Raw genomic sequence first — 13604 nt, 5'->3', positions numbered from 1 at the left:
GTGGTGTGACTTACTATACCACATTCCAACAAATGCCCGTGTCCTGAGTTTAGCCTTATGAAGGTATAACAATTACATGACAACCCCACATTTCCATTTCTATTTGTAAAATACTCTCATTGAAAACTTACCATGGGTGGTTTTATCTAAACTAAATTTTCTCATTACAATAAAATTCTGGTAGCAAAGTTCTCAAAGGAATGTTTGCTTCAAAAAACTTGCCAGAGTTTGAGAAGTTATTTCCTGGGGGAGTTAATTCTTTCAAAGAAACTTGAGCTCAACAGTATTCTTGTTATACTCACCATAATTTCCATTTTCTTTTTCAAGTGATCAAAATAGTAACCACCTCACAGGGCCCTCACCAAAGCCAGCATTGTAATACTAAGCAACTTAATCCCAACAATGTTCATCTTGGTATGGATCTTAACATCTATGGCTCTGTCACCTAAGAACCTGTCCACCCCGCAAATGAAATCTGAATGAGGTCATGTACTTCAACAAGGCTTGTGGGGTGGGGGGAGGGGAGGCAGGGTTTCAACCATAACTATTTTTCTCTGTTATCTTTTCTTGAGGTTTAAGTTTGCTCTAGAAATCAACCATAATAACCTTGACCTCTAGTGAACACCTGTAGCCATCACATCACCTCAGGCCTCTCCAAATGATGACTGGTAAGCACTGTACATATATTTTGAGATTTTCATTTTCTGAAGACAAATCTAACTTATAGATAAGGTACAAAAATGCCCATTCTAAAGACTTTTGTGCTTATACAATTATACAATGTTTTCTTAGAACTGAATGGAAAATTAAGGATAAAAAAATAACACTTCTACACATGCATTTCATATGTTAAGAATCACCTTTGACTACTGTTATGTGTTCCAGATAATTGAGAAAATCCCAGGCTACTAAATGATGAATCTAAATACTGTATTAGGAATTTCTATAATAAAACAAAGGAAATGCTGCACAGACAAGACTAAGCAGTTACTTTAGATTTAACAAACAAGTTGTAATGATCTCTTCTCAGAGCCTGAATGAAGGGTAGAGGTATAGTCTTTTCAGATAATGCAATGAATCCTTAAAGTGGAATGAGAATTACCATGGATGTTCAAAGTCAAATTCAACATTACCGGATTGTTTTATGGATAAAAATATAACTCCAACCCAGTTTTTCTTCAGTGACTTTTAATTACAAAAATCTTTCATGTTCTCAAAAAAATGGAAAACCAGAAGGCAACAGTCTGGCAGTACAAAAATATATAACTGGAAGAGATTACCAACTAAATTGGACAATTAAATCCAATTCAAGATTATGAAAACAAAAGCACATTTAGACAAAGTACTAAACCAGTGGTCTTACATAAACCAGGCATGTTTTATCATCTAGAATTCTTCTAAATTACATATGGCTAAATCACTCTGGAAAAATATGTCAACAGGCCTATAATCTGGCTATGTATGCTTTGAAAGATCTTTACAATTGATATCATATCCGATTAAGCAGCACTGTACCAAAATGAACCACAGCTCTGATATAATAAAAAGGTAGCTAGGATCTCCCATCCAGAAAGATATATGCTTCGTGTGAACTACTACTAACTGCAGACTAATAGGGTGCAGATGCCATTTACAGATCACATGATCTTTAAAGATCTGTAACATATTCAAGTATATAAAGGGTAGCTGGCAGGTATCTAAATGTCACAAAACCAAAATTCATCTGGCTGATTTATAAATTGTTTTGAACTTTTTGAAAGATGGAGGTCAAAAGTAACCCACAATGAAATGAGAACCACAGATCAAGCATCTGCAACTGTTGCTTTCTTAAATCATTAAGTACTAACAGTGACCTCTAGTGAACATCTGTAGCCATCACAAGTCAAAATTGATTTATTTCACTACAGTCAACTGAGAAAATGATTTGCTAATGTGACCCATAATTTTAGCAATTATAGGACAGCAAAATTTCCAAATAACCAAAATTTATAATGTCAAATCAATTTCATATCCTGTATGTTCTCTTTTTGGTACCAGGGAATGAACCCTGGGGTGCTTAACCACTGAACCAATCCCCAGCACCCTTTTTATATTTTATTTATAAACAGGGTCTTCGCTGAGTTGCTTGGCTTTGAATTTGCAATTCTCCTGCTTCAGCCTCCCAAGCTGCTAGGATTAAAGGCATGTGCCACTGTCCCTGGCTCATATTCCATATTTTCTGTAAGTCAAAAGATTGGCAAGGGTTTCTAGTTAAAAATAATTACAAAATTGACAACTCCTTGGGGAGGTTAAATTCCAGGTTCTGAATCACTTCTGTTAGCCACATCTATCCATAGTAGATTTCAAAGTTTTACAGAAACCTTTTCAATTTAAGACCCTATGTGTTGAATACTGCCCCCCAAAAAAAATTAAAAAAAAAAAAGTTTGTTCCGAACAGGAACAGGTCTTAACATGGAGAAATGCCAAAAGACAAAAGGTCCAAACCTGGAACTCCCAGTAGGTCAGTGTCTTACTTGATCAAGTGTAACTGTGTAAAAGCTCATCTCCTTATTGAGCTCGACACCAATTCTCTCCTCTTTGTGTGAAAGGTTCGTAGGACCACTAGAAATAATTTGTCTTTTATTTTTTGGTGTTTGGTGCTGGTGATTGAAACCTGGGTCTCACACGTGCTAGGCAAGCAAGCACTCTACCCACTGTGTTCCAAGAACCTAAATCTTAGTGTCCCCTTTTAGACTGAATCCAATCCAATGTCTTTAGAGACAAAGTCAGTACAATGTGATCCAAACTATCTTCAAAGACCAAATTTAAGGAAACTAAGCCACAAAAGACTGTTGCATTATGATTTAATCTAATTGCACAAAAAATTTGAAGTTACAACTCCTCCAGATTTCTAAGAGGAAGGTTATGCATGCCTCCATATTCAATTCTGCACTGTTACATTTGAACCATATTGTGAATTTTACATCATGATGGATCAGTTTGGAATTTCCATGCAACACTTCAAATTATAAAATGGAAGCAAATTTTAAAACTTTGTGGAAGTTTTCATGCTAAAGATAAAAGCCATTTTTATGGGCAACTTACTTCAGATACAATATGCCAGGTTGCTGCTTATTTTAAAATGTTAGTCACCAAATATCATGGACCCTGAACTGGCTTCAACTCCCAAAATATGCTTAACTACTAACAATAAGGTGACAACCCAAAATTCCCTTCACCTCAAAAGACTATTCCATAGTGCCTCTCCATTGTTTCTTATAAAAAAAGAACTGTGCAATCAATTCTGCTTTCTATGGGATAAGAACAATGGTAACAGTGGGTTCAACTGACTATTATACAATTATGCTAATATTTTATTAATTCAAAAGCACTTTACAAGAAAATATAAGTATGGCTTCCAATAGGAATGTTATACCTGGACTTGGTACCAAGCTCAGATTTGAGTTTGCAAGGAAAAACAGGCTTTCAAGTTAAACAACAATTTGTAACCAAAACTTTAATCCCAAGGATTCTCACAAAACATATTACAAATGACAGCATGGAAAAAAAAAATCTTGCACAGTAACTCAAAAAAGTTCAGCTCTACAATGTACCCTTAAACTGGCAGGACATTGGTATTTTAAAACCTCAAATTTACAAATAATGAACCTTACAAATAGCTATGCATTCACATATAGCAATCACATAAGAACTTATGACCTAAGCAAAGGTAAATTTTCTTGAAACTTATCAGATTCTACACCAGCTAGGCAACCTCTGCCCAGGGGTGAAGACTAGTTGGATTTTACAAAACCTCTAGTTTAATAGTGCCGATTTTATCATCTTTACCTGCTTGCCTGTGTTCACAGCTGCTTTTAAAGACTGCTTATTCATCTACACCTGTGTTTTATACTTCAGCTATGAAAAAAGGGAAATATGATTTTTTTTGCCAGTTTTGTTCCTATAACATTAGAACATCACACTTTAGCTGGGCAGGATTTAGAGGTTTATTTTCAGTCTATTCAAGACTAAAGTTCAAAGCAAATTCAATTTTGCTTAAGGGAACATTGTAAAGTAACAATTATTGGTATTACATGCCTCATATGATCCATTTCAAACCATAGAGAATTACATCATATGTGTGTCACTGTTCCAAGAGACAAATAAATTTGAACAGCTAAAACATCTTAAAAATGCACCAAGCTTATGAAGTCTCAAACAAAACTTGAATTTTCTGTACACACTCCTGTCAAATGAAGTTATTTCCTGTACACCACTTCTCTTGCAAACTGGTCTTCTATTTCCTTTCATTTGACCTAGATCGGCTAAAAACAAGAAAAAACAAAACTTGATATTTGCAATTTGGTTACCCTCAGTGACAAAAGCATCATCATTTAAAAAACTTTAAAAAAATCTTATGGCTTAAAAGAGACTATACACGTTCTTAAGCAGCTTAAGTGTTTAGACAGCTTACCTACGAGACCTAGAGAAGGATCGGGACGGCTTGTGATTTCTCTCCCGAGACAGTGATCTCTCTCTTCTCCTATCTCTAGAAAGGGACCTAACCAAAAAAGAATAGAATGTTAGAGCAATTTATTTATGATAATTATACCCAGCAGAACAATTTTCTAAGTCTGAAAACTCAAAGATACTACAACTTAACAGTGGCTTTATATGCTGTTTGATTCGCTAAAGTCAAGGCTTATCACATTAATTAAGTCATTCTGAAGACAGCAAAGGAATGAGAAACACTGCCATTCCTGAAAATGTGGCTTAAAGACAAAATTATTATTTACCTGCTCCGGCTGCGAGAGAAGCTTCTCCTTCTTGGAGATCTAAAAGCAGAAACAAGAAAATTAGCCTAATTGTCAGTTACTATTAATGGCGTGAGGCATTTCCCAACTTTTCAATCTCACTGTTGGGCCCAGTGAATGTGCCGAAGAACTGGCACCCATCGTCCAAAAATAAAAAAAGAAAAGAAAAAAAAGGCACAGAAGGATTAAGGAACAAAAAGCTCAAGTGAAAAGCAGGTATTCCAACCATGGATTCATTTTAACAATGAATGCTTCACAGCAGATCTGTCCAATGCAAAACTTCATGTCAAACTAACTTCACTACCCAAACACCACGCCAAAATGTAGTCCCACAAGTAGTTCCAAAAACAGTACCATAAACCAGTATTTGGAACCCATGCAAACCTATAAGTCCGTAACGAGACTTAGGTACCAGGTGGATAGTGTAATTTTGTGAAAACGCGATAGGTGTAAATACTGATGCCACTTAGTGCTACATTAGAACTGCATTTGTGATCGTCACATTTAAGAGTGTGTTTAGGCTTATCAAATTACCTTAGCTTGGCCCACACTTCACCCCCAAATTTTTAAAATTTTGAAAACTGTTAGTAAAACCATTTAAAGGTGATAGGATTCAACAAATTTTTGCTAGGAAGAAAAGCTAAAATCTGTTAGAGATATTAAAATTTTTAGTTTGGCATCTCACACATGCAAATAAGTTCCACTTGAAGGTCTAGTTACATTATGAGTTCCCTATCACCCTTAAAAGTTTTTTTTCAAGCAATATATATGTACGTTACCATTCAATTATGCACAGCCAGCCTTTGATCCAGAAAAAAGAATTACTTTAAGCCGCTTACTCCTTATTTTAACCAGCAGTAAACTGTATAAGCAGGAAAAACTTACTAGTTTTGGGTTTCAACAAGCTAGAAATGGTGAGGTGAGGCTGCCGGACTGACGGCCAGGAAGAATTTGCTGAAAAGGTTTTGCCAGATGTTGCGTTGGATTTAGTTGGTTGGCGAAGGGGGTGTTGTGGATTTTTCCTGCTTTTTTGTTAGCCGAAGGCTGCTGCTGTAGTTGTTGTGAAGACATTTGGTAAATAAACAGCTGAGCTGATTGGCCAGGAATGTGTGGGCGGTCGAGGTGGCTGCTGCCGATTTGGTTAAGGTTGGAGAGAAGGCTGAGAGAAAACAGCATGCTCGGGAACCAAAGGGCGGTGCAACCTGACGACTGGCCAGCCTGGGTCATGTGAAACGACACCAGCCAAGCTGAATGGGGCGCGCTGGTCACATGACGCTGAAAGGGCTAGTTGACTGGCTAATGCAGATTCAGAGGGTGGTGAGAAGAGACATGATGGTGACTCTGTAACGGGGTTCATTTTTATTAATAGATGGACCAAAAAGCACAAAAAAAATGAAAAACAAGCCATCAGTACAACCATCTATTAGCTAACAAATACTCTTTATTATGATGGGCAACAGTGTGTTGTTTTTCAAAATAGCAAAAGGGGCAAGATTTTGAACTCCTATCTCCTAGGACTTCACTCACCTGTAAGAGGTAAATTTAGTCCTATAGAAACTATTTTGGAGGTTTGAGGAGATGTGGAGTTAGCATCCAGACAATACTGCCTGGTCCAAGAATGATGCCATTTTCAATTATAAAAAAACTGAATTCTCTCCTATTTGGGATTGAAGAACAGATGACTGGGATTACTTCGTTTTTAGCCCCCTTTATTGGTCAGTGACTTAAGTTAGTTTCAGAATGATTTCTACTTTACCAGTTGTAACATTAAACAGCTGCCTGTTTGATAAATATTACAATTGTGCTAGTAGAAAACACATTTTTGTGAAGAGCTAGAGTTGAATGTAATGTTCGTCATTATGGAGTCAAGAAATGGAAAAAGGCCTAAACTGAAGTATAAGGGAAGACTTGGAAAGATGCAACTAGAAGATGAACTAGAAGATAGATCCAAGATAGAAGTTACTGACTACCAACATGAACAGTGACCTACAGACAAAAAAGCCAACACTCAGCACAACTCACATACCCCAAACTACACCCAGCGAATGTTTCGTAGAAACCTCCGAATCTTCACAGTAAGTTTACAACCCACCAACAAACTTAAGGAGAAATACCTGCTCCTACTAGCTACTCCATTACACCGATACCTCTAAAACACGCTCTCTCTCAAGTACCTGCGGCGAGGTGGAGGACTCCTCCTACGATAATCATCTCGAGGACGACGACCCCAAGACGGAGGTGGGCCACGATTTCGACTTCTTTTTTCACCATTCGAGAGTTCCACTCTTACACGGCAGCCACAAAGTGTTCTATGGAAAAGCAGAGACATTAACTTTATGATGTCTATTACAGGGAAAAGTAAACATTCAGTTAGTTACTTCTTGCAAGGAACCTATCTGCAGGTCTATGACCTTTTAATACCAAGTTTTAGTTTCCTTTTCCTTATTTTTTAACTACTGCAGACTGAATCCAGGAGCCCTTTACTGCTACTGAGCTAAATCCCAAGTCCTTTTCATTCTTTGAGACAAAGTCTAAATTGTTGAGACGGGCCTTAACTTTCGATCCTCCTGCCTGAGACTCCCCAGAGGTTGCTGAAATAGACAGGCATAACTACTAGGACCAGTTTAGTTTCACTTTTCTAAACTATAAAATGGCTGCGCTTGACTCCCAGTCTAATTTTAAATTAAGTGTAACAACCTAATGGGATTTTCTAAAGCACCAATTAACAAGAAACCAACTTTCTTCTTTTTCCACTTGTTAGAACCAGTGTGATTACTGAACTCAATATTAACTTGTAATAGTTATTTAAATGTGAAGATTCCTGAATTTATCTTTTTAGAACGAGTTCTGTAACTGGGCACAGTGGCACACGCTTGAAATCCCAGAGGCTTGGGAGGCTGAGGCAGGAGGATTGCCTGTTCAATGCCAGCCTCAGTAATGGAGAGGCACTAAAAACTCAATGAGACCTTGTCTCTAAATACAAAATAGGGCTGTGGATGTGGCTCAGTGGTTGGTGCCCCTGAGTTCAATCCCCAGTACCAAAAGGAAAAAAAAAAAAAAAAAAAACGGAAAAAGAAAAAGAACTAGTTCTATATCCCTAATGTGATTTCTTCCCTGGAGGTAGGTCCCAGCATTTATTTATCATTCAACTTAGTCACTCTCCTCCAACCTTCTCTGTAATTAGGGCTCTAAGCCAAGACAAAACCATTTTGGACATTTTTCTCCCCTCAATCACAAAAGTGGGCATATAAGAAATTAAGGCTGAGATTGGGGAAAAAAAACAATGGTCTCCCATTTTATTTGTCCACAGCCATTAAGTTTCAACAAGCCACTATATCTGAACAGTAAGTGGGAAGAGATGTGCCCTGGAAAACTGTTATGTAACCTGTAATGACCTTTCATATATGACTATAGAGCTAACTCTTGGATCCTCTTTTTTGATTACAGTTAAGGAGAAAAGGATCTCATCTAAGGCAATATGACTTGCTTCAAGAAAGAAAATTTGAAACAGAATTTTTGAATCAATGGTTTTCCTTGGTTTTATGAACTGATTTTCAAATGCCAGGAAGTGAGAAGATCAACACACCTGTTACTCTGACAAGTATTATTATTAATCAACTAGTAGGAAACTATAAGCAAAGGGAAATAGCTCACACTTCCTAAATAAAAATATCTCAAACACTTAAAATAGTACAATAAGCCTCTGCATAATCATAATTTTAAATAAAGAATATAGAATCTCTCAGTCACCTAAAAGCCACAAAAATCTTTAAAACAAAACAAAAACAGGCAACAAATTTACCATTAGTATACATTAATCTTTAAATTACCTTCCATCAAGCTCTCGGACAGCATCAGCTGCATCTCGGGGATCTTCAAATTCAACAAAAGCAAAGCCGGGAGGGTTTCTAGCAACCCACACACTTCGGAGTGGTCCATAGTAGCCAAAAGCCCGTTCCAATTCAGTCTTGTTGCCATTGTTTCCAAGATTACCTACATAAACCTTACAGTCCAATGGACAAGAATCACGATGCATTTCTGTAACAAACAAAAAAAAAGTATACAAATGATTTACAGTTAAAAACAGATCATAAGAAAAAATTACAAAATGATAAAAACTCTTGAAATCCCCTTTCTTGGGCTAGGAATATAGTTCAGTGGCAGAGGGCTTGCAAGCTGAGACCCTGTGTGTGATCACCAGCACGGCCCCCCCATAAATCAATTTTCCCCTTATTTTTACCAACACCCCCAGGAAATTAGCAAATTAAAAAACAAAACCAAAAAAGCCTCCTTGGAATATTGGGGTTGGGGGACCCTAAGGGATCAATTAACACAATCTGGACCATGAAAGTTGAATTTCACCTACTTCATTTAACCCTTAAAAGAGCCTTTAGGTGGCTGGGGCTGTAGCTCAGTGAGCACTTGCCTTGCAGGTGTGAGGCCCTGGGTTCAATCATCAGCACCACATTAAAAATAAATAAAGATATTGTGTCCATCTACAACTTTAAAAAAAATTTTTTTTAAAGAACCTTTAGGAAAGTTAGTAAAACCTGCTCAAAACCAAACTTTCAGGGAGTCAAAAACCAAGTTAATAAACATGAAAGCCAGTATTTAGTTCGATAATTTTTCTTTCTTTCTTTTTTCTTAATATAGGAAATTGAACCCAATGGTGCTTAACCACTGAGCCAAATCCTCAGCCCTTTTTTATATTTTATTAGGGCCTCACACTAAGTTGCTGAGGCTGGCTTTGAATTTGCCATCCTCCTGCCTCTGGAATTACAAATGCACCACTGCCTAGCTTCATTTTCCTAATATATAAAATGGTTAAGCTTGATTCCCTAGTTTAATTTTAAACTAAATTTAACAAATAATAAGATTTGCCACTCTCTTTCATCCTTTCCCAGGCTTAAACAGAGTTAAGACATAAGGCTGACACCATTTTGGCCATTTTACATTACCAACTCCAGCTAAGGCTATCACTGAATGTTAAAGACACCTTGCTTAGCCTGCACAAGGAACTGCAATTCCATCCCCAGCACCACAAAACATATATACACCTCACACCCCTCAATCCTCACACAACAGTTGGCATGTACAAAATCACAGCTAAAAATACCCCATTTATGTTTGATGAATCAAAATACATAAATTTATTGTTTTTATAACTAATGAAAAAAAAAAAGATTAAAAAAAAATTCCCGTCATTCATCCACAGCTATTAAGTTACAACAAAGCCACCACATTTAGACCAAAGTGTGTTTGTAAGCCAAAACCTAACCAGCTTTAATATTCAAATTTGTCTTTCACTTAAGAAAGCACCCCTTTGGGGCTGGGGTTGTGGTTCACTGGCAGAGCTCTTTCCTAGCACATGTGAGGCACTGGGTTCCATCCTCAGCACCACATATAAATATACAAGTAAATAAAGTTTTTTTTTTTAAAAAAAGCATCTCTGATCTCTATCACCGTTAAAAAAATTTACCTAAACAACAAAACTTATTTGATTCCACATTAACTTCCTTTTGTACAGGAACAATGCTAATACTCGTCATTACATCCAAGTAGTATGTGGTGCAAATTCCTTAAGCAACAAAACCAAGTGTTCCATCCTCACCACCATAAAAAGAAAAAAGTAACCTCAAGGAACACTGCTGACAATAACAAAGATGTCGATCCAAATGCTCTACAGATATACAAAATGTGGTACAAGTCGTTCGGTAATAACTTAAGAAACGAAGGGCTAACAAATGCTACGATATGGAAAAACCTCGAAAACACGTTAAAGCAGAAATGAAAGTGCACGTTCTATATGGTTCCGGGAATATGGAATACCTAAAACAGGTAAATCCAGAGACAGATTAGTGGTTGTCAGCGATTGGGAGGAGCTGGGAGTGATTGTTTAATGGCTACAGGTCTCCTTGGGGGCATCATGGAAGTGGTTGGGAACTAGATGGCTGCAAAAACACTGTTGATTGTATCAAGTAGTACTACTGAATCGTTCCGCTTCAAAATAAATCTTATGTAACTTTCACCTCAAGAAATTTGTTACAGCCACAACCCCAGCAATTTTAGAGGCTGAGGAAAAAGCATTGCTCAAGTTCCTGGACGGCCTTGGCAACTTAGCAAGACACTGTCTCAAAATAAAAGAGCTGGGGATATATAATTCAGTGGTAGAGCGCACCCAGGTTTGCCCCACCCCCGGAAAAAAAAAGGTTACAAAAAAGGGTATTTCTTATGCAAAAATTCACTGCATTTGGGTCCTTCAATACTGAAAGTCACTCCAACAATAAATTGTTGGATTATGTACGTAAGAGCAACCTTCTCAATTCAGCTGACGGGCTTTTCGTGAACACCACGTTTTTCTCTTAAGTTTATCTAATCAAAAGACACATCCTCTCTGCCTTGACCCCACCCTGTGAAAATCGATTTTTAAAACACTCTTCCGCGACCGGTTTCAGGCCTATGAATGGGAAGTAACCTTAAGAACAATGCAACTCAACCTGAAAGACGGCAGTTCGTTTAAGGGGGAGTGGGGGGAACGGTTAAGATCCGGGCTGTAAAGAAGTCGAATTTTAAAAAACCATCAAACAATAGGTGGCTACGAGGCCATTTCGCATGGATAAAAAGATCCAATCTCTAATATTGACTTGAAAAAAACCTTGAGCTGTTCCAGGAAAACAAGGAGCCAAAGGGGGGGAAAAAGGCGCCATAAAATCGAAAGGCCGTGACCTGGAGCGCAATTCGGTTACGGCTCCCCCCTCTTCTCCCAGAGCCCCGGATCATCCCTGACGCCCCCATGGGGTATGAAAACCTCCTCCCAAGGCCAGGAAACATCCTTTGACGGACCGGGAGCCCCCGCCGCCGCCCCGTGCTGAACGTCACAAAATGGCGGCGGCGCCTCTTTGTCTCAATCTGGCGCCGCCATTGAGCTGGCCCCACCTAGGTTGTTATATTCCACTTCCCTTCTTCCCCCGCAAGTCTCTCACCGAGATCGTGGGTTACAAATGCGGAGGCTCAAATCCACACAATCCGATGGATCTTCCCGCTCCTACTCCGGCTCAGCGTCCGCCGATGGGCTCGCTCACCCGGCGTCCACGAAATGGCGGACCTCCGCCGTCTCCTCGCCGTATTTATACACCATCCTGGGGTCACGTGATTAGATGAGCTCGCCCAATGAGAAGCGCCGGAGGCCGTGACGTGGCGGATACAAACGCTGCGAGAGTCGCGGTTGCTGGGAGCGCGCTCAGGCGGTTCCGTCAGGTGGGTGGAGACGTGTGGTGGCGCGCGTGGGTGGCCGCAAGCCTGGCGCTCCCCCTTTGTAGATCACCACCTTATCCACAGACCCCCCCCCGCTCGCTTCCTTCTTGTAGGGCGCGGTTTGATAAACAACACCGTCGGCGTTAACTCTCCATCACTGATTATAGAGTCTTTGGCTCCAAACAAGCTTAGAGCATTGGATGCATCATTAATTACCCTTGTGAGCGCTTGGGCTGGGAGCCTCGCGTTTCCAGACGCTATGGGAAAAAAAAAAAAAAAAAAAAAAAAAACCCTAGATTACGGAACTGTTTGAAAACCTAGGGCCCAGACTGTGACTGTTCGGGTAGCTATTTAAGGAAAAGCCTGGCTCTGAAAAGTTTGACCAACTCTAGCAGGTTTCACACTTCTCGCCCCCACCTCAGGGCTTGGCACAAAAGGCAAATCTGGAAATGATCACCGTTATCAAGTAACCGGAAAGGGACATTTTTAAAGGAAGATTTAGTTTAAATTCTGGGCCCCCAACCAAATGCCAGGAAGAGCATCTTAGCCTTTCTGCAAACAGTTCTTGACCTGTCTGGTAAAGGCTGCTGAATTTACATGGGCCTCTTCCCCTAGGAAGACTGAGGCAATCCCAGGAATAATATCGGGGGCCAGATACCATGGCATCCACCTGTAATCCCATCAAGTCGGTAGGCTGAAGCAGGAAGATCACAAGTTCGAAGCCAGCCTGAGAAATTTAGCCAGACCTTGTTTCAAAATAAAAAATTTTGGGGGATGTGACTACTCAGTGATGGAGCACCCCTGGGTTCGATTTCCTGTACAAAAAAAAAGGAAAGAAAGAAAAAATTCTGGAAATGAAAGATGAAAACTAAACGCGTAAGAAATTAAAAAAAAATTCTGAATACAGAAATTATCTCTCCCCACCCCCACAAGAAGTTGAACCCAGGGGCATTCTACCACTGAGCTAGATCCCCAGCATTCCAGCCCTTTGTAATTTTTGAAACTTCACTGGAGTGTGCCACCACCTCCAGCAGAAATTATTCACGTAGACTTGTCACTCGTCAAGTTAAGAACCATGGTACTAAGTTATCTTCCAATTCTGAAACCTACTGTTCCTAACTCACTGAGCCTATTTATACTTTTTTTTTTTTTAATTTAAGAAAAAAAATGTTACTGAAGGCCAGGCACTAATAGTTATGGATAAGATTTTAAATATTGTGATTGAATTCCAAGTTTCTATAAAGGAAAAATCTAATAAGAGCATGAACTATAACAATAGTTCATTAACTACTTAATCCAGTCAGGGTCCTGGAAGGAAAAACAAGGCACACTATAAGGATTAACCACAGAGGGGATTATTTACAAAGGTGTAGGCAGAGGGAGGGAGAATCCCAGAGGCAACTCTTAGTCCTCACAGGGGAAAGATGGAGAGCAGGGTTACCAAAATAAACCAGGTGCTGTAGCTATGAAAGTGAGGCTGTAATAATCTTAGCTACAAGAATTGTGGCAGCCCCATTTTGGGGGGGGTGTAGGGGTATAGTAAGTGGATTACCCTCT

The 13604-nt window shown here is 39.1% G+C and overlaps 1 protein-coding gene across 1 annotated transcript; it reads right to left on the bottom strand.

Annotated features, from left to right (window-relative positions):
* Window positions 1–3962: 3962 nt before the first annotated feature.
* Window positions 3963–11910, bottom strand: SRSF3 (serine and arginine rich splicing factor 3). The gene is made up of 6 exons (XM_081294429.1): window positions 11777–11910; window positions 8624–8831; window positions 6968–7102; window positions 4776–4814; window positions 4454–4540; window positions 3963–4304 (listed from the first exon to the last, which is right to left on the bottom strand). The coding sequence occupies exons 2-6, from the start codon at window positions 8827–8829 to the stop codon at window positions 4277–4279; spliced, it is 495 nt and encodes a 164-aa protein (XP_081150555.1). The 5' UTR covers window positions 8830–8831; window positions 11777–11910; the 3' UTR covers window positions 3963–4276.
* Window positions 11911–13604: the final 1694 nt, after the last annotated feature.

This window comes from Spermophilus citellus, assembly GCF_964194105.1.
Source record: "Spermophilus citellus genome assembly, chromosome: 5".
Classification (NCBI taxonomy): Eukaryota; Metazoa; Chordata; class Mammalia; order Rodentia; family Sciuridae; genus Spermophilus; species Spermophilus citellus.
Note: the sequence above shows the minus strand (reverse complement) of the source record. Positions and strands in the feature narration are given on the sequence as shown.

What these genes read in the sequence shown, in the direction of transcription:
- SRSF3 (XM_081294429.1), bottom strand. Translation starts at nt 8,829, where the DNA reads ATGCATCGTGATTCTTGTCCATTGGACTGTAAGGTTTATGTAGGTAAT. An exon ending in GTCCGAGAGCTTGATGGAAG is followed by an intron (nt 7,103 to 8,623) that starts GTAATTTAAAGA and finishes GCTTTTCCATAG; the next exon opens with AACACTTTGTGGCTGCCGTG. An exon ending in TTCTCTCGCAGCCGGAGCAG is followed by an intron (nt 4,541 to 4,775) that starts GTAAATAATAAT and finishes TTTTTTGGTTAG; the next exon opens with GTCCCTTTCTAGAGATAGGA.